General features: G+C 47.0%; 1 protein-coding gene across 1 annotated transcript in view; it reads right to left on the bottom strand.

The window, feature by feature from the left end:
- Positions 1 to 21,134, bottom strand: part of MCM3AP (minichromosome maintenance complex component 3 associated protein) — a 693,444-nt gene that overhangs the window by 141,929 nt on the left and 530,381 nt on the right. The window contains exon 21 of the mRNA XM_085645158.1: positions 7,167 to 7,320. Coding sequence (XP_085501284.1) covers positions 7,167 to 7,320 — 154 coding nt within the window. The remainder of the gene's footprint in view (positions 1 to 7,166; positions 7,321 to 21,134) is intronic.

Raw genomic sequence — 21,134 nt, 5'->3', positions numbered from 1 at the left:
ATCATACTCCTCTAGGAGTTGTCTTAACTGAAGGAGGGTAGGGTTTGCACCCTGTTTTATTCCTCTGGAGGTACACAATTGTCTCATCTCCTGGAATGTTAAGGTATCATACCTAGAGGGGGTCTTCTGCAGACCTGCCCCTCCTGAGAGAGCATCTACTTGATCTCCTCCCAGAGGCATGATCTAGTGAGGGTGTGGTGTGTGCACCTACCTACACTAGTTGTATCTACTAAACCTTTCTAGTAGTTGTAGTCAGGGTGTGTTATTCCCTTCAACCTACAACTACAAAGTCCAGTAGGACTTAAGTATAATAATCTATGTTATATGTACCTAGACAATATCTGTGTGATCTTTCAATTTAGTATCTCAAGATTACAATGGTATTACAACAGCAAGCTCAGATCCCAACCGCTGCTCACCAATGTGAGAAGTTGGCCTGATGTATGATGTCACTAGTTATAGTGTACACCTTATATCAGTCCAAATACCCTTATGGTGATTGGTTGTAAAGTCAACCTTATAGACCAGCTATCCTAGTGGTAGCATGGACAAGAGCAGTCTTAGGCTAAACTCTGAATGGCATGTGAAGCCAGCTGTGATACCATATATAATCCCTTGAATACCAAATGAAAGGACACCACAACAGATATATATATATAAAATAAAGTGTATTTATTCTAAGCAAACCCTCAGCACTCTTTATGAGTTTAGAGGTAAGTACAACACAGTCTTATTAATGCATACAGTAAGTCACACAGGTAAGTAATACAGTTAGGCCCTAGGGGCCACGCAAACCATATACTAAATAAGTGGTATAAGAACCACTGTCACGGAAATAGAATAGGCCTAGGCCTAGGGAATCGCTGGGGCTACACTACACTAGCGTTAGTTAGGGAGTGGGAGGCCCACGGGATTCGTGTGCAGAGTGGAAACACTCACGCGTAATGCGTAAAAGTCAATAGCAATGTTACAGTTTAGAAATAGATAGATTTAGGACACTTCCGGAGTAGCTAGGAAGTTGAGACTTGAAAACTAGACACTAGGATAGTCACTATCCTGATGAGCACCGGAGTACCCAAGTTACCTAGCCCACAGGCTGCGGGTGCATAGGGGTGAAGATGCGTCGTTTTCGTCGTCGACTCCTATGGATGCCTGAAGAAAGATGCTGACAGGCAGTCAGGGGAGAGTGTCCGGTGGATCCCAAGCCTGGGATCAAGAAGAGAAGAAACCTGCAAGCAGAGGGGACAGAGTCAAGGTCACTAGCCAGTGACCACGTGGAACCAGGAAGGAACCAGGCGATGTCGTGAAGAGTTGCAGGGGAAGGTGAAGCTTGTCGCTGGAGCCAGGAGGACCAGGAAGCGTCGAGGACGACCAGGACCAGGAGGCGAGCTGTCCCACGAAGGCTCTTGCTGTCGGCGGCGTCGAAGTTGGACTAGGACTCACCAAGCCTTGGCAAGCGGAACCCACGAAGAACAAGGGACTTGCTTCTGGTGCAGACCAGGAAGGTCTGGGGTGCTTCTTCTTTGCAGAGAAGCGGGAGCCAGTCTGGAGGAGCCAAACCAGCGCAGAAGATTTTAGGGAGCGTCGTCACAAAGGCCACTAGCCAGCGGGCAAGCAACCGGACAGACGCGGCAAGCAGGAAAATGCTGAAGGGCCCCACGCAGGACTCGTGGAGTGTGGGGGGCTGGTCTTCGGTGCAGATGGTGCTTGGGGTTGGGGCTTCTCAATCCCCGGTGCACAACTTCGAGGGTACCTCAGAAGCTGCGCTGTAAGTTACTAGCCACTTTTCCCAGGTAGCCGGTCCCACGTCGCTCGTCGCCTCCACGGATCTCAGCTCTGCTGCAGATGTGGATGAGGGTCGGAGAAGTCTGGAAATCAAGGCTCTGGTCGGGCTCTGCAGTCGGTTCCTCGTCGAACGTTTCACAAAGCAAAGGGTAGTCACTTGATGGTGCCTGTTTGCACAGGGTAGCCACTCCTTGGCTACAAGGGAGATTCTTCAGTCTTCTTCTTTCGTCGAATGTCGAAGGTCCAGAGTTTCTGTTCAGTTTTGCAGGTTCAGGATAATCTAAAGTCTTGAGGCCCAACTCCCACTCTTATACTAATCTGGGGGGCTGGGATACCTGCTAGGTCACGCCTTATGGGTGGGACCTGGGAGGGGGTGGTTACACCCACTTCCCTTTGTCCAGTTTCGCGCCAGAGCTGGGGCTGGAGTGCCCCAGCGCCGGTTTGAACTGGACTATGCAAGGAACACCTTGTGTGCCCCAGGCATGTCTCATTCCTTTCAGCCCACCCTGCCCCAATACACTAAAGGCTGTCTGGGGAGGTGCTAGCACCTCCCCAAGCAGGAAACCTATTGTCCAGGCCTCCCTGGCTGGGATCCCTCCCAGCAGCAGGAGGTCAGACTTGTGTCGTGGCAGCAGCATCCATTTTGTGATGCTGAGGCTTTGGTCAGAGGCTAACAGTTGAAGTATGATTTTAACATGTCTTTCCCTCTAGAAGGGGGGAATAATATTCTCATGTCCAGAAATGGCATGGGGGTATTATTCCCGAGTGTTAGACACCTTACACGACATGCTTTGATAAAGCCAAACCATAGTTACCATAACCGTCTAAGATTATAAGGCACTTTAAGAGTATATGGTAGGCTATATCATAGAACAGCTATAAGGACATGGTTCCGAAAGCTGCAGACAGGCTCAGCTCATGCTAGAGCACCATCTCACATGTTACCAAGCACTCTGCCTCCAGGATTGTCAAGGCCTGCCATAGGAGTGACTGATAGGTACACATGTGTCTATATGTAAGTTAGGTATAGGAATACTACACCTAAGCAAGGGGTGATTACACGACCTTGCCCCAGCTGAGTGATCAGCCAGTTGTGTCAAAATGGAAGGCCAGGCCAGGGGTGGCACAATACATGCTGCAGCCCCTGGTAGGCCTAGGGTACACCTATGCCCTGGGTACCTAGGGTACACTGTACAGGGGCCAATAAGGTGATCCTATCCAAATGGGTTATGCACCTAAAGTACATAGTAGTAATTTAGAGAGAGAACAGCAGGGCTGTGGGTCTGATTAGCAGGCCCACAGCCACATCTAAGTCGTAAACCAGTAAAGCAAAAGCAAAAAGTGGGGGTGAACATAGAAAGCAGACCCTACTCTCCTACATCGACGACGGCGATATTCTCGTCGACGGTACCCTCGTCGTCGACGGTGTCTTCGTCGACGGTGTCTTCGTCGACGGTGTCTTCATCGACGATGTTGTCGTCGACGATGATGTTGTTGAAGCTCTCGTCGACGGTGTCGTCGTCGACCCTCCCGTCGACAGCTTACTCGACGACGACTTTTTTATGGCTAACGTCGACGGAATTGTCTTGCCTGCCGTCGACGATGGAGTTGTCGTCGTCGAGGACATGGAATGGGATGTCATCGTCGATAGAGTCGTCGTCGACGATGTAACTGAAATCGCTGTCGAAGGAGACTTTCTAGTCGACGCTACTGTCGACATTGTCGTCGACGAGGTGGCAATAGGCTTTTTGAAGGTGTGGGGCATCACCTTAGGAGACAAGCTCCCTGGAACAGGCGAATCCTGGACCTCTGAAGACTTTTTCTGCGTCTTCTTTTGAGGTGGCTGCGACGAAGGGCCCGGCGATGCCACCCTTGGTCTTTTAGATGAGGAGTGAGACGCAACTGAGGAACTCTCACTCTCCTCAGAGGACACCACATCCTTGTCCTTCAGCCTTTGCAGCCAGATTAAAAGGCGCCCCTCTCGGTCTTTCAAGGTCTTAGAAGAGAAAGTCCGACATACCTTGCAGTCCTTAGAACTATGACTGGGATAGAGGCAATACAAGCAGTCCTTGTGTTGGTCGTCGATATGTAGCCTCTTCTTTCCGCAAGAGGCGCAGGGCCTGAATAAACCCTTCTTAGGTGTATCAGCCATGCTGAAAATCCAGAAAGTTGAGAAGAAATACTGTCAAATCCAAAGAAATGAGCAGAGCTCAGTGGAGACTCCCTTAGCACAACGTGCGGTAGAAAATCTGAGGGACTAGAGCTCCTACCAGGAAGGTTCTAGAGGGTGGTGTTAGCTGATTGGCTCTGGCCAAAATTTGGTCCTTTTTACATAAGGACGTGGATAGCTTACTAAGCTAAGGCCTCTGAGGCCTATGGCTGTCTTATGTCTTCTGGACATTACTTTGTTATTTACCGGCGACTCCCATTCCCGACGACGGGGAATGATTCAGGCATGTGAATCTATGAAAGATACCCTAATACTGGATAATAGTGGTAATGCGAGTCATTAGTGGGAAAGGGTGACATGTACTCATGTTAGGTGAATTGGTAGATACATTGAGAGAGGTTTGAAAATAGTTATATGAGGTCATTGAGTTTGATAGGCTTAGGATGAGTCCACAAGTGAAAAGAGTAAGATTTTGGCCATTCTTCCAGAGAGGGAGTGCATTCAGATGGTAGGTGGCAATCAGGAGGGTGTTGTAGGGTGCATTTATTTTAACTGGCATGTAGACTAGTGTACATACACATATGTATATACACATCAGTGTGTGTGTGTATGTGTATATATATACACACACACACACACACACACACACATATACATAGGCATACAGTATTTACATATCCAGACACACATATATATGTAAGGCATAAATGTACATACATGGTATGCACAGACACATGCAATGTTTATATATGCAAACACAAATATTTATGTAGAGGAACCTGTATGTGTTCCTTCCATGAAGCCTGTGGAAGTTTCCGGATGTATGGAACAGTGTGTTCCTCTTACACGGATTTGGTTTTCTTTGACTGGAGTTCCCTCTTCTGGTAGACCTAAGCTGCAAGCTTACGTTTTTTGTACCTTGTTATCGCTACTGCTTTAAGTTGTGTGTTGCTGACCCTAATGATCTTACATGAAAGAACCTGCTCTCAACTATTCTCCTGAAGTTCATATTGTACTTAGTAGCCCTTAATTTTGCTGATAAAGAGATCCAGAGTTTGGCTGCTTGTACACCGTAGGATGTGCTGTCCAAGTTTTTTTCTTTTGTTTGCTGGAATTGTGAGACAAAGTGCCAGTCCTGAGCACAGATTCCAGGGTTGGCTGTATTCCGCAATTTTATTCAAGATGCATACAGGCAAATAACATTTAGTGCCTTCTGCGTAACAAAACATTTTGAACATGGGTCTTCTGGCAACCAGTAATCAGTGAAGGGATTCAAGGAAGGGAAGATATGGGCTACTTCCTTTGCACATAAGTGTAGTGAGGCAGCAGAGTTTTGACTTCTCTGAAATCTTCTTATGGTTGTTACAGATGAGCCATGCTATTGGTCAATAGCGCAGTCTAGTTGAAATAGGAGACATTGTTGCTTGAAATTTACGAGGGGATCCTCAGAGTGTGAAGATGCATTGTAATTTGCTAATGGAAAGATGGGCTGATCTGGATCGTTTGCCCACCTGGCCAATCATAGAAAGTTTGGAGTCCATATTAATTACAAGATTACCGGACTTCTTGGATATTTTTGGTGTGTTCCTACCTAGTTCATCTGGCCAGGCGCAAAGGAGATCACAGTTTTTCCAATCGCCACACGTAAGTATCTCAGTTTTGGAGGTGTTTAATTTGAGGTGGCTCCAGATTTAAATTCACATTTCTGAGTTTCAAATGTGCTTGGAGTTTTACAAGGGTAGTGGGGTGTAATAGGGTAGTGGGGTGGAGTGGGTTGTAGTGGATGGAGGTAGTGAGGTGAATTTAACTAGAGTAGATTGGGGTGGATTGGATTGGGGTACAGTGGGTTGATTGAGTGGAGTGGATTGGACTGGGTATAGACTGGATTGGATGGAGTGGGATGGATTAGATTGGTTTCGGGATGGGTGGATTGGATTAGAATAGAATAGGGTGGTGTGGAGTGGAGTGGCGTTCAATCTCCAGGTCAGAGTCCCTCTACTCTTCTGGGTCCCAAACGTTAGCCAGAGTGTGGAATAGTCCGACAAACCTCTGGCAAAGTACTCCTCTCTTCCCAAACCTCTCACTTTGCCCGCTGGTGCGAAGATGTAGTTCAATCTGGAGAATACCTCAGGGGCTCCGGAGTAGTAGGAATACATATGATCAATGGGATGGTGTCTGCGCCAAAGGTCTGAGAGGCCCATGGTGCCAGTGAAGCCCATCAGAACCGTCTCCTTCTGTTCTCCCTTAATCAGGCTGGTGCAGTTGAGGGTTGGGCCCATTACACCATTAAGGTCGTCCCTGACAATGTGGAAGGAGGAACGCATAGCTACCATGAGGTCTTCCTGACAACAATGGGCACTCCACGGGATCTCGTGGTGAAACCCGCCTGCGCCAATGTTGTGTGTGCCCCTCTTCCTAGGAAACTTATGTTTTATAAAGCAGTAAATACTTCACTTTTGCCATCTCCAAGCGTTGTAAATAACAAATGTTAGTTATTATTTAAATTAGGATACTCAATTTACCCACCTCTGAAAAATGGAAAGAAATCCATCATTTTTTACCTTTTTCAAAAAAATGCAACTTGGGATGAAAGCTCTCCTGCCTGGTACCTGCATCTTTATTGAAGAGTAGGTTTGCTTTAATTTTTGGTAATGTTTCATGATCATTTCTTTTGAAATGTCTATAAAAACTATGGCTATTAAAATTCTCTAGCAAGCAAGCAAGGGTCAGGCACTATTGCTATGTACAATGGTATGTTGTTATTTATGCCACACCATTTTCAAAGATCACAAGCCACCACTGCATAAAGGAATGCAGATCTACCTGAGGAAAAGGGGGTGGAGTAAAATTCACACTGGAAGAGGAATTAAAGATGCATGAACGGGCGCCTGTAGCATGTCCTCTCCCCCTGTAACTGGTTTGGGGGCCGGCGACCATTGCACACAGCAACTACCATCAGAGCCCAGCTCATATCCTTTAATTATGTATAATGAGAGCACCCCACTAGGTTCACATGACTATCAAGTCCATTAAGATCTGAAGGGTAATGGGGTTATTGAAAAAGAGTACAAGGGCATGGCAACACAGTGTTATAAAGTCACATTGAAGACTTTGCTTTCGATGTATGTTTTTTCATTTTCTCTCTGTCACATACAAACTCACATGTAAACACACCCCTCCCGCTCTCATCCTTGAGCAGTTAATACATTACCTTCACACATACATGCACCCGCACAGGCTGCTCCCCGTGTAGTCCCACAGCTTTGTAAGTTGTCAGGGTCTGTATTCTGTTCTCTGCATCCACAGCCTGTGGAGGTGATTGTTCCTCTCGCATGAATTTGGATTTGATCCATTCTGATAGTAACCTGCACATAGAGGTAAAAGTGAGTGTTACCTAATAAAACAGGCTCTGAACCATAATAGAGAACATGTTAATAAATATTTTAAAGGGGTTATGAGAGAGTTCCACAAAGTCACTCTTTAAGAAAATGTAGCGCACACATCTCAGTACTGAAGGTGTAATTTCTAGCAAAGTGGAACTAAGATTTGCAAAAGGCACCAGTGTTTGAGCTATCTGAGAGAGATATCCAGCTCCATCGTGCCACATGCGAGGAGCTTACTTTGTCCATGTCTTTTCTTTGCATTCATAGTCTTGCATTTATAATGAAGACATGTAAAAGACAAAGTTACTCACATTCAGTAATGAAATTTTTACTTACTGGTAGTAGTAGTTTTGCAGCTTTAAGGTTCTTTTGGATTCACATGCTTTGCAATCTTCAACCATCTAGTAGTTGGTTTCCAAATGGCTAGTCTTCAAGTCTTTTCTCTCTTTTTTTTTTCCTTTGGGCATCGCCAAGTAGTCAACTATTTGGTCTCTTTTCCCTACTCTAATTATAACATATACACACCCTGGATGCTTTTCAATCAAGTCGCATTCTTCAGATTCTTTTCCTACCTTTTGTAGGTTTCTCTTGCCATATAGTCGGTTGTCTCTGAAACAAACCTCTTCTGGGGACGTGGGTGTGTCACACTTGTATCCAGATAACGTTTCAAGATGCAAAACTACTCCTACCTGTAACGAAAAGTTTCTTACCCGTCGGTGTAGTTTTGCAGCTTGAAGATCTTTCTGGATTCACTATGCTGTGCATTATTCCGCGATCTTGTGGTTGGGTCCGGATTCGTAGTGTTTTCTTTGTTTTTTTTTTTTTTTTTTGTAGCCCAGGTGGGCGGCGACGACGACGACCACCATTTGGTGCACCTTCCGTGACGTCGTCGTGCTTCCTGCGGAAGTCCCACCTTTGGGGCGCCATCTTCGGGTTCTTTTTTCCCTCTTTTTTTTTTTTTTTTTTTACCCTAGGCGATTGCTTAATCCTTTTGTCCATTTTCTGAACGTTTCCATTTCTTTGATCTTTTCCATTTCACCCCCTCTTCCTCCAGCCTCATCTTCCTGGCGGAGGTGGGTGGGTTCGCTAGTGAATCCAGAAAGATCTTCAAGCTGCAAAACTACACCGACAGGTAAGAAACTTTTCGTTTTGCAGCGTGAATCTTTCTGGATTCACTATGCTGTGCATAGACTTTGTAGCGGTTTTCCTAATTTCGTGGTGGCTGGGTGGAAGATGAGCGTTGGTCGTTGAAAATGTGTTGTAGCACCTATCGTCCGACCTGTGCTTCCTTATTCATCTGAATGTCCACGCAGTAGTGTTTTGTGAACGTGTGCACAGATGCCCAAGTTGCAGCGAGACAAATGTCTTGGATGGGCGTTTTTGCCAGGAAGGCAACGTTGGCCCCCTTCTTCCTTGTGGAGTGAGCCTGGGGCCCCTCCGCTAGCTCCTGTCCAGCCTGTTTGTGACAGAATTGAATAGTGAGGGCAATCCACCTAGCGATGGTGCCCTTGGTCACTGGTCTACCCATGAAGCTAGTAGCAAAGGACACAAACAGCTGCTTCGACTTCCTGAGTTCCTTGGTTCTTTCAATGTAGTGCATCACCGCTCTTCTGGCATCGAGGGTGTGCAGGGCCTTTTCTGCGTTTGTAGTCGGGTTTTGGAAGAAACTTGGTATCTGGATACTCTGATTCATGTGGAACGCCGACACTACCTTGGGCATGAAGTGTGGGTCCGTCCTCAGGACTACCCTGTCTTTGTGAATTTGAATGTAGGGTTCCTGTAGCGTTAGTGCTTGAAGCTCGCTCACCCTGCGTAGTGAGGTTATGGCCACTAGAAAGGCAGTTTTCATCGTCAACATTTGCAGAGTGGCCTTGTGAATGGGTTCAAACGGCGCCTTCATGAGCTCCGTCAGAACCACGTTTAAATTCCATGCCGGCGGCGGCAACCTTTTCGGGGGGGCCATTCTTTTGGCTCCCTCCATGAATCTCTTCACCACCTGCGAGGTGAAGAAACTTGTACCCTTCTCACCTCTGGTGTAGGCAACGATCGCTGCTAGGTGTACCCTTAGGGAGCTCGAGCAGAGGTTACTCTTTAGAAGGTGTGTGAGGTACCTCAGCACAGTTGAGTCTCTTGTCATTCTGTTTTGCAGGCCTTTTTTCCTGCACCACACCGTGAATCTTTTCCATTTTGCGCTGTAGCATTTTCTTGTAGTTGGTTTCCTTGCCTCCCGTAGCACTCGCATAGTGCTCTGAGGCAACCTTAGGTGTGCGAACTCTAGGTCTTCAGGAGCCATGCTGCCAGGTTGAGGGTCTCTGGCTCTGGGTGCAGGACCTCCCCGTTTTGCATTGAGAGCAGGTCTTTTCTCCTCTCGAACCTGTACGGATTGCCTTGCGCCATTTCTTGAATTTGTGAGAACCATGTCTGCCTCGCCCACTGCGGGGCCACTAGGATTAGAGTCATGTTGCTGGTCCTGCACTTGTTGAGCACTGTGTGCAACAGGGGTATCGGTGGAAAGGCGTAGGCAAATGTCCTCGACCAGCTTATCCATAGGGCATTCCCCTGGGATTGCTAATCTGGTTCCCTGGACGCGAAGCTTTGGCATTTTGCATTTTGGCGTGTTGCAAATAGGTCTATTGTGGGAGTTCCCCATCTCCGGAAAAGCTTCTTCGTTTCCTGGCCATTGAGCTCCCACTCGTGAGATGCAGAGGTCTGCCTGCTTAGCCAGTCTGCCTCCACATTGTCCTTCCCCGGTAGGTGAATTGCCAGTAGATCTATCCTGAGAGGTATGGCCCATCTCCAAATCTCCTGAGCCAGAGAGGAGAGAGGGAACGACTGTGTCCCCCCCTGCTTGTTGATGTAGAACATTGCCGTGGTGTTGTCTGTTTGAACCAACACCCTCTGGTTGTACAGGTGCCTCTGGAATGCCTTCAGGGCTAGTAGGATTGTCTTCAACTCGAGGTAATTGATATGGCGAACCGCATCTGCTGGAGCCCACAGACCCCTCACTCTGAGGTTGTCCATGTGTGCCCCCCATCCCTTTTGCGATGCGTCTGTGGTAATGGTCATTGTTGGGTTTGGTGGTGTCAGGCTTCTCCCTGCTGTCATGTTGTCTCTGTTCCACCAAGTTATCTCCTCCTGCACTGCGTGCGTAACAACCACTAGATCCTCCCAACTTCCGTTTGCTTGTGACCATTGCTGTTGTAGCCATTCCTGGAATGGTCTCATGTGCAAGCGTACATTCGGCACTAGCTGGATACACGACGCCATCATCCCCATCAATTTGCTCACCGCCCTCACTGTCAGAGCTCGCCCCTTCTGGTAGAGCCGCGTCTCCTTCAGTAGGGCATCTGTCCTCCTGTCGCTGGGCACCACGGTGCCGCTCAGGGAGTTGATTTTTGCCCCCAGGAAAATCTTCACCTGCTCCGGTTCCATCGACGACTTCCCCCAGTGGATTGAGAACCCCAGGTTCGTGAGAGTGTCTGTTACGCGTTTTGCGTGCGCTGCGCACTTTTCGCGCGAGTTTGCCTTGACCAGCCAGTCGTCTAAGTAGGGGTAGACGTGTATCCCCTGCTTTCGTAGGTGGGCCGCGACCGCCGACAGGCATTTTGTAAAAACCCTTGGTGCCGATTTTAATCCGAATGCCAGGGTTGTGAACTGGTAGTGTTCCTGGTCTATGTTGAACCTTAGAAGTCCCTTGTGTCTTCTGTTTACTGGGATGTGCAGGTAGGCATCTTTGAGGTCCACGGTGACCATGAAGTCTCCGTGTCCTATTTGGGGCAGCACCTCCTGCAGCGAAGTCATCTTGAACCTTTGCGTTCTGACGAACTTGTTTAGGTATCGCAGGTCTAGGATGGGTCTGAGGCTCCCGTCTACCTTCGGGACCATGAAGTAGTTTGAGTAGACCCCCTTGTTGCGTTCTCTGAACGGCACTGGCTCTATGGCTCCCTTTTGTAGAAGCTTCCGTGTTTCTTCTCTGAGTAGGGTCAGTTCTTGGTCCGATCTTTGCCTTCCCCTTGGCTTCCTGTTTGGCGGTTTCCTTTCCAAATCTATGCAGTACCCGTACTGCATGATGTTCAGTATCCACTTGTCTGTGGTTATACGCTGCCACTCGTGAAGGTAGAGCCTCAGCCTTCCGCCTACTGGTGTTGTATGCACGTAGGCTTCTGATCCTTCTTTCCCCCTCGATGTTACTGTTTCGCGCCTCACCCTTGGGGGCATGTCGAGGGTAGGCGTCCTCCTGCGTGCAGAGTCACTTTGATGAGGGCTGCTCCCCCCCTCTCCTTCTCTGGCCACGTCCGTTCCCTCTCCCGCGAAAGGACTGGCCCCGGGGCTGGTACTGCCAGTTTTGCTTCTGCTGACCCTGTCCGTGACCTTCACCCTGCTGACCCTGCTGGAACGTCTAGTGCGACGGGCCCTGCTGGTTTCCTCCCCTACCGTAGGGTCTCCTTGAGGGGTTGCCTTCCCCTGTGCTGTAGGGCCCCCATGGACCTCGCCGTTTCGTTATCTCTTTTTAGCTGGGTGAGCTTCTCGTCAACTGTTGCTCCGAACAGTGTCTCTCCGTTGAAGGGGGTGCTAAGGATGTTGTTCTGCACCTCCGGTTTGAATCCTGAGATTCTTAACCATGCATGCCTTCTCTCGGTGACCCCTATGGCCATGAGTCTTGCTGAAGTCTCTGCCCCGTCCAACGCCGTCTTTATGCAGGAGTTGGCGATGTTTTTGCCTTCATCAACTAGGTGTGAGGCTCTCTGGCGGTATTCTTCGGGGAGATGCTTTACTAGCTCTCCCATCTCGTCCCAGTGCTGGTACTGGTGTCTATTGAGGAGAGCATTGGAATTCGCCATGCGCCAGTGCATAGCGGCGTTCCTCTCGACCTTTCTTCCTGTGAGGTCTATCCTCCTGCTCTCTTTATCAGGTGGTGGGCCCGAGGTTGCTGGTACGTTGGCCCTTCTCCTGGCCGTGGACGCTATGATGGAGTCTGCGGTCACGCTACCTTTGATGTAAGGGGGGTCGAGGGAAGAGTGCTTATACTTCTTCTCAGTCCTCGGAGTGATCGACCGGCAGGTCGCTGGTTCCTTGAAGGCTTCTCTCCCCTGATTCATCACGCTTTGAAGCATGGGGAGGAACTGGCTCCTTGTCTGGATGTCTGGATGGGGAGCAGGGTCTCGACGAGAAAATCGGCTTTCGGCTTCTCTTCGTCGAGTTGGACGCCGAAGGCTGTCGCTGCGCTCCTGACCACCATATTGTACACCCCGATGTCGTCGGGTGGCGAAGGCCTCGAAGGGTACGTGTCCACGGACTCCTCCGGGTTCTCGGTGTCGAGATCCTGCCATTCAATCTCGTGGCTGGTCGATGGTGCCGAGCCGTAGACCGACTGTTGGTCTTCTTCCTCGGCTTCCTCTTCATAATAGGTCTCGTCTTCCTCTTCTAGATCCCTCATCAGTCCCTCGGTGTCGAATTCTTCCTCGACCTCGACGACGTCCGCCGATGAAATCGTTGGAATCTTGAATTCCTTCATCTTGGCGTCAAACTCCTTCTTCCTTTGAAGGATGTTCTCCATTTCGGCCTCGAGCCGCCTTTTCTTTTTCTCCATCTCGGAGATGCTTTCGGCGTCGACCGCGGATCTTTTCGTCGAAACTTGCGTCGACGTCGATCGTTCTTTCAGTGTCGATCGGGCCGCTCCCTGGGTTGTCTTCGACGACCCTTGCCTTTCGGCGTCTTTCGGCACCAGGGAGTCCTTCTCTAAGGATCCGCTCGGCCTCTTGTCCATGGTTCCCCCTTTGGTCGTCGAAATTTTCGGCGCCGGGGCTCCCTTCGTGGACTTACCCTCAGATTTTTTCGAGTCACCCTCGTGTTTTCGAGGTACTTTCTGTTTTTCGCTCGACGATTCTCTTACCTCGTCTTCTTTTTTCTTATCGGTCTCTACGACCGTGAAGTTTTCGGCTGTCCCGGCGACGTTGTCCTCGTCGTCCGAGGAGAGGCCCAGATCGTAGAGCGACGGGGCCTTACCCTTGCCATCCATGCTGGCGTTGGCTCTTCTCTGCCGATCTCTCACTCTGAGCGTCTTCGGCGCGAAGGCTGAGCAGGCGTTGCAGTCCTTACTCTGGTGTTCGACCGGTAGGCAGAGGTTGCAGACCGGATGCTGGTCCTTCTGCGCGAATTTGTGGTGGCAGTTTGGGCAGAACTTGAATGGCGTCTTGTCCATTGCGCTCAGGGCCTCTGAGTGCGCATTCTCCCAGGTCGTCGAAGAGAAAAGGGCGCTGAACCTCCTTTCTTCGCGCTGCTGATGAAATAACCTCCTTTCCTGTGAAAACTCCGATGTATTTGTCGACGAAACTCGCTTTTCTTTCTTCTTTCTTCGGTTGTAACTCTGGAGCTTCTCGATGACGATCCAGACCCAACGGCGGAAAAAATAATCTGAAGATGGCGCCCCAAAGGTCACGACGACGTCACGGAAGGTGCACCAAATGGTGGTCGTCGCCGCCCACCTGGGCTACAAAAAAAAAAAAAAAAAAAAACAAAGAAAAGACTACGAATCCGGACCCAACCACAAGATCGCGGAATAATGCACAGCATAGTGAATCCAGAAAGATTCACGCTGCAAAACTAACGTTTGCATTTTGCTGCATGAATCTTTTCTGGATTCACATGATCTGCATTGACTTTGTAGCTGTATCCTCTTCGCTAAAGAGGCTGGAATTGCTCATGTGCATTTGCAAACAAGTGTTCTTTAAAAAAAAAAAAAAAATGAAGAAGTTTTTATTGGTTTTATGGTTGTAGCTCCACAAAAGAAGAACTCACCACCATGCCTTGTACAATTAGCATGTGTCAGACATAAATATAGATGAATACTTGAGTAGAGTAGCATTAAACCCCATCTAACAGCATCAGACAGATGCAGATGCCGATCCTGCCAACAGCAGACCTCCCTCGTTCGGCCCACCTCCATTACTCTTTAGGCCATGCTGCGCAAGTTGCAGAGGGGTTCCCTCCCCCCTGGGGTCATCGCCACTCCTCCAGGTGGTTTGAGAATATCCGGAGTCCCAGTCCAGGCCATAATGTTATTGCCATGGTCCTCACACTCTGTTAAATGTGTTTGGGCAACCTCATGCACTAAAAACCAACCTCTCTGCCTTCATGCAGTGCACCCTACCAGTGACCCATTGATTTAGAGTGGGGAGGGCGGTTGGACTGCCCCACACTTTGGCAATATCTCACTTCACCAGTGCAAAACCTAGTGTGAAAAAAAGAAGCTGCTTCTTGGGGAGATCCTCGTCATTGGGGATCAGCCGCGGTCGATAGTAGGAGTACCTGCAGGGCGGTGACTTGGGGAGGGGCAGGGTGGGGGGGGGGGGGGGGGGGGTAGTCAACTATGGATTACGGCGGTTTACAGGTAAGTTAACATATACATTAATAAAACGAATTTCTTTGCGTGCAATGCATCGCATTTGGGGATGCAGTGCACGCAACGAAATTCGTTTTATTAATTTATATGTTAATTTACCTGTAAAGCTCCGTAATCCATAGTTTACTACCCCCCACCCTGCCCCTCCCTCTCCCCACGTCACCGCCCTGCAGGTACTCCAACTATCGACCGCGGCTGTTGGGGATACCCAATATAAGGAAGTGAGGGGTGTATGGGTTGTGCCCAAAAGACTGAGGTAAACTTTGAGGTTACCGTCCTCCAGTACGAATGTATATGGGGACAGTTCCAAATCATGTGGAGGTAGGAACTCTACCCATATCACAGACAATCAGGGGTCTGTGCTCTACCCCTCAAATGCCCCTTGTCTACGATAGTAGGACCTTAAATTGTTATAAGCCACAGAGCAAACAAGTGGTTTATCACTTTGTCCCACCTGATTCTCTCTAGTGACCTGAATGTCCACACAGCAGTGTCTTGTGAAGGTATGTGCGGAAGACCATATGACAGCCTGCAGCTGTCATTTAAGGATACATTTCCTATGTAGGCAAGGAGGGTTTCTTCCTTTGCCATTGCCATGTAGGCCCTTGGCCTCTCTCGCAATGTTACTCCTGCTGTTTTGTGAAACTCATTTGTTTGGACTATTCATCTTGCAATAGTTTCATTTCTAACTGGAGAGCCTTTGCTTGCTTGTGCAAAGGAGATGAAAACTGTATCCCCCTTCCTGACTGATTTAGTCTTTTGAAAGTAATACATAATTGCCCATCTCACATCCAGCGTATGTAGAGCTTTCTCAGATTATGTCTTGAGTTGTAGGAAGAAAACAGGTAAGTGTATTACTTGGTTTACACCCAACTGTGATACCGCCTTTGGTGTAAACAGTGTGTTCGTTCTCATTACTACTTTATCCTTTTGAATTTGAAGATCTAGTTTCTGTGTTGTATGTGCTTATATTTCACTAACTCTTTTTAACATTGTGATTGTACCTAAGAATACTGTTTTCAGTGTTAGATATCCGAGTACTACGTAATCATGGATTCAAAAAGTGCTTTCATTAGTTGTGTCAGCACCAAACTGAGGTTCCATGTAGGTGTGGATGCATCCCTGGAGGGTTGAGATCCTGTTTGCTCCTTCCAGCATATGTTTTATAGCTGTTGAGGGGAAGAAGCTTCTCCCTATTACTCCACCTGTATATGCCACTATGACTGCTAAGTGGACCTTCAGTAATGCATAGCAGAGTTTGTCTTGCAGATGTGTGGTATACCTTTCTCTGTAGTGTAATGTGCCCGTAACTAACACCAGTGTACACTGAACCACGTTTTCTCTTTGTCCCGCAAATGCTTTATTTCTGTAAGCGCTACTTTGGTTATGTTTATATAAAGTGTATCCCTGATAAAGGGTCTGCAACCCAAAATGCACTGGGTTTCTTAGACCAGATTATCGCAATCCTTTGGACTGCGTATGATGAGGAAATTGTAGGATACCAAGTATTTTCACATATAGACTCACAGCTACAATGAACATTTGGTTAAAAAGAGTGTCCTAAATGAAACATGAGTATAAGGATCCTTTGTTTCTAGATAAGTGACATGAAATTATGGAAGAATATCTAAGCCTGAGGGCGAGTGTTAAAAACCTGCATATCAAGCCAAGATGCACTAAAATTGCTATAAGCAAGTTGAAGCAATTACTATTCGGTCTTTTGGTTAGAAGACACACCAAGACAGCATATCTTTTATCATGGTTTCAAAGTATAAGAATAACTTGTGCGCTTTTCAAATATTAAACAGAGTATCAACAGGTTCAGAAGTGTACTGAAGAGTTGGTGTCTGAGGTACAGTATTTATAGCCAGTTGTACCCCCTTAAGTGAGGGAGAAGCTTCTACAGGTTTCCTTTTGTTAAAGTCCCATGGCATCCTGCCTCCCCTGCACCGGCTCCACACTAACTACAGGGGGTTTGCAGCCCTTTGTGTGGAGGCTGGACACAGCCTATTCAAGTGTAAATGGGTCTGTGCCCAACTCCTCCCTCTAATCCTGCCATTAATGACCCATCCAAGCACATCTAAGATCCCTATTGAGTGTGGACTGTCTAGGAGAAATACACAAAGCTCAACTGTCAGCTACACCCAGTCATGGGACCAGACAGGCCACAGGCACTACATGCTAAGGTAGGAAAATGACAACTTTCTAAAAGTGGCATTTTCAAAATTATAACTTAAAATTTGACTTCACCATAAGTTAGGATTTTAAATTCCAATTCCAGAGATACCAAACATAAACTGGTCACCTATTCCCAATATGGAAGTTACACTTCTAATATGTAATGAGGTAATTCCAATGTTATCCTACGGGAGAGGTGGGCCTTGCAATAGTGAAAAACAAATGTAAGAATTTTTCACGACAAGGAAATGTAAAACTAAAAAGTACATGTCCAGCTTTTTAAATACCTTGTACCCTGCCCTCTGGGATGTCCAGGGCCTACTGTAGGGGTGTCTTATATGTATTAAAAAGGAAAGTTTAAGCCTGGCAAAAGGTTTACTTTGTTAGATCGACATGTCAGTTAAACTGCACACACAGGCTGCAATGGCAGGCCTTTTCCCACAAGAGCCACTCATCCCTAACACGGATAGGCGTATTTCTCCTGACCAATGTTGAACCCAATCCCTTAAAGGACTTGTCTATCTTGCTGCCCAGCTGCCAATCTGGGTCACCTCTTGACCCATGCCCTCCAGACATTCTTAAACTTGCTGCTCCGCTGATTAATACCATCTTTAATAAATTGATGAATGCCTCGTTGGAGGCAGCTATAGTGCCACAGAGTTGAAAGCAGGATTTACTACTACCTTAACTGAAGAAAGCTAATGCGGACCCCAAGGTGCATAGCAACTTCAGACCAATTTCTCGGTTGCCTGCGGTCAACCAACAACTCTCCCATTGTTTAGAACATAACCACCTGCTTCATGACACTCAGTCTGGCTTTCGTGCAGGATACAGCCTGGAATCTGCCCTCTTGGAGATCTCTGAATTCATTAAGGACAATAACAATCATGAGGTGGCAGCCATGATTGTCCTCCATGATTTGTCAGCTGCTTTCGACATGGACTCTCACTCCATTTTCCTGGAAGGTTTATGAAGTGGGGGTGTCCAAGGCTCAGCATGGGCCTTGCTCAAGTCCTATCTGGAAGACAGATGTAAGAAAACAAGTTACTTACCTGTAACTACAGTTATCCAGTATTGGTATCTTTCATAGATTCACATGCCTGAATCATTCCCTGTCGCCGAGGCGGGAGTCCCACGGTAAATACAAAAGTAGTGCCAAGAGTAAATAATAGTAGTAGGTTAAAAGAAAAAGCCTAAGGCCTAAGTCTTAGTAGCCTATCTACATCATTATAGAAAAAAGAACCAAAGATTGGTCCCAGCCAATCAGCTGCCAGCACCCTCCAGAACCTTCCCAGCAGAGGCAGTTCTCCTCAGATTTTCCTAGCACAAGTGAGAAGTAAGTATACCAGATATAGAGAACTGACTAGCCGGGGAGGAGGGTGGGTGCATGTGAATCTATGAAAGATACCAATACTGGATAACTGTAGTTACAGGTAAGTAACTTGTTTTCTTATCCAGTATTGGGGTATCTTTCATAGATTCACATGCCTGAATCAGAGTAGTAAGCAGTATAACCATATACTGTCGTTTGCGGATGGTGGGAGACACTGGTTCATAAACTCCCAAATAGCATCCACAGTGCTTGAAAAAACACATTTTCCTTTTTTTTTTTTTTTTTTTTAAAAAGAGTAGTCTTAAAGGAAGCAAAGCTATATCCAAGTATTAGCTATTATATATATATATATACACACAAATATTTAAAATCTTGCTGATATATAAAACTGTACATTTACATGAATATTAAAGAATGGAATAATACATAAAAGGGCAAAGTATCCGAGTCTGGTCTTAATGAAAAAGATGGCATAGAACAGCCTGTCCAACCGCTGCATCATCTTGATGCGAAAATTGAAGACAGTAATGCTTCATCGACGTGTGGACATTTTTTCATGTCGCAGCACAACATATTTTCCGGAGTTACTCCAGCAAATAAAACGGTCGACGTCAATACTGTTCTTGTTGAATGAGCTTTGACTTTCCTCTGCAAAGGTCTGTTAGCCTTGTCGTGGCAAAAAAGAATAGCAGATGCCAGCCATCTGGCTATTGTTCTGCTTTGTTACAGCATTTCCAAGAGTTGCTTGACCATTCGCCACAAACAGCCGGTTGGATCGTCTGATATCCTTAGTTTTCTGTAGGTAGAGCTTAAAACAGTGTGTAACATCCAGCGAGTGTAATGTTCTTTCAGCTGGAGTGGATGGATCCGGAAAGAATGTTTTTAATCTTACCGGTTTGTTCAAGTGAAATTTTATGGTACCTTAAGAAATAAACTGATTTGTTTGAAGGGTTACATATTCCCAAGCAAAATGTAAAAGGGGGTTCATTTATAGTGAAATTTTGGATTTCACTAACCCTTCTTGCCGAGGTAAGAGCCAGTAAATGGGCAACCTTCCAAGTGAGGAATTTGAGATCAGCTTTATGGATAGGCTCAAATGGACGCCTCATTAACTGCACTAGCACAGTGATGAGTTCCCACTCTGGAGAGAAGGCTCGGAAGATTCCTTTTATAAATTGTTTGATAAGAAAAGGCGAGCAGAGAAAAGGGAATTTTGAGTATTTCCTGAATCTAGAAAGTGCAGCAAGATGTACTTTGACCGGTGAAAAAGTAAGCGCAGACTTGGCTAGAGAAAGCAGATAATGGAGAACTTGTTCTGCAGTAGCTTGAATTGAGTGAATATTATTTGCCTCACACCAACAGCAAATTCGGTTCCATTTGAAGTGATAAGTTTTGATTGTGCTTTGGGCACGAGATTTGGCCAATATTTCACGACAGTCTTGTGAAATGCTGAGGTCCTTGAACTCTAAGAAATCAGGAGCCATGCCTGCAAGTGCAGTGACTGTGGGTCCGGATGAACCACTTGGCCTCCGACCCTTGACAACATCATAGGCGTCAGCATAAGGCAAATGGGTTTGCCTTGAGACAATAGTAGAAGTTCCTGGAAGCAATATTGTCTTGGCCAACGGGGTGCAATCAGAATTAGACAGCAACCTTCCAACTTCATCTTGCGGAGCACCTTCGGAATCAATGGTATTAGGGAAAAGCGTATACACCAATCCCTGTTGAGGGAACCTGCTGGCATAATATTGACATTCTTTGTTCTCTCTTGTTGTGAATAGGTCCAGGGCTGGCTTACCCCAAGCTTGGAACACTGTGGTCGCCTGTTCCTTTTCCAGCTTCCAGTCTTAACAGTCCGACTGAGACGTGCTCAGCGTATCCGTCAGGGTATTGAGCAGACCCCTGAAGTGTTTGGCTCTCAGGGCATCTTGTGGAAAGTCACCTATTCCTACAATTCCTAAGCTTCTTGCGAGAGCATAGCTGATTTTTAACCTCCTTGTTTGTTGATACAATACATGCTGATGGTATTGCCAGTCCGGACTAGCACCGACGAACCCTTAATCCTCGGGAGGAATGCTTGGAGAAAACAGATAAACGGCGCGACGCTCAGCCTGTTGATCTGCTGTTGTTTTTATCTTTGAGATCAAATCCCGCAGATGACCTCCCCATACTTCCATGGAGGTATCGGTCATTAAAACGAAATCTGGAATGGTCTGTAGGAACGTGAGACCCTGGGTTAGATTCTCTGTCTGCGACCACCAATGTAGATAATTTATCATGTGCGGCGTGACCTTGATGGTATCGTCAAACGAATCCATGGCTTGTTGCCATTGAAGTTGCGGTTCCTCCTGAAGAGGTCGCATTTTGAGCCGTACCAAGGGTATGAGATGTATCATTGAAGAGCACATCCTCAGGAGCGAAGCGAACATTCGGACTGAAACTGGCCTCTTTTTTTTTTTTTTTTTTTTTTTTTTCAATTAACCTTGCCAATTTGTGAAGATGCAGTTGGCGACCAAGTGACAACAATGCGTTGCATTGGACCGTGTGTAACCTTGCTCCGAGAAAAAACATGACTTGGAGAGGACGTAACTGATTTGCTGTCGTTGAGAAACAGCCTCAGAGAAGAGAAGAGATGGATACACTCTGCTGTGGCAATCTTGGTTTCATGTTCTGAAGGACCTTTGAGCAGCCAATCGTCTAGATAAGGGAACACATGTATTCCTCGAGATCGTAATGCTGCTACCACTGGTGCCAAGCACTTCGTGAAGGTTCTTGGTGCCAATTTCAGCCCAAACAGGAGCACTTTGAACTGAATGTGCGCAAGGCACTTGAAAGCGAAGATATTTGTGATGTTTGGGGTGGATAGGTATGTGGAAATACGCA

This window comes from Triturus cristatus, chromosome 3_1 (assembly GCF_964204655.1).
Source record: "Triturus cristatus chromosome 3_1, aTriCri1.1, whole genome shotgun sequence".
Classification (NCBI taxonomy): domain Eukaryota; kingdom Metazoa; phylum Chordata; class Amphibia; order Caudata; family Salamandridae; genus Triturus; species Triturus cristatus.
Note: the sequence above shows the minus strand (reverse complement) of the source record. Positions and strands in the feature narration are given on the sequence as shown.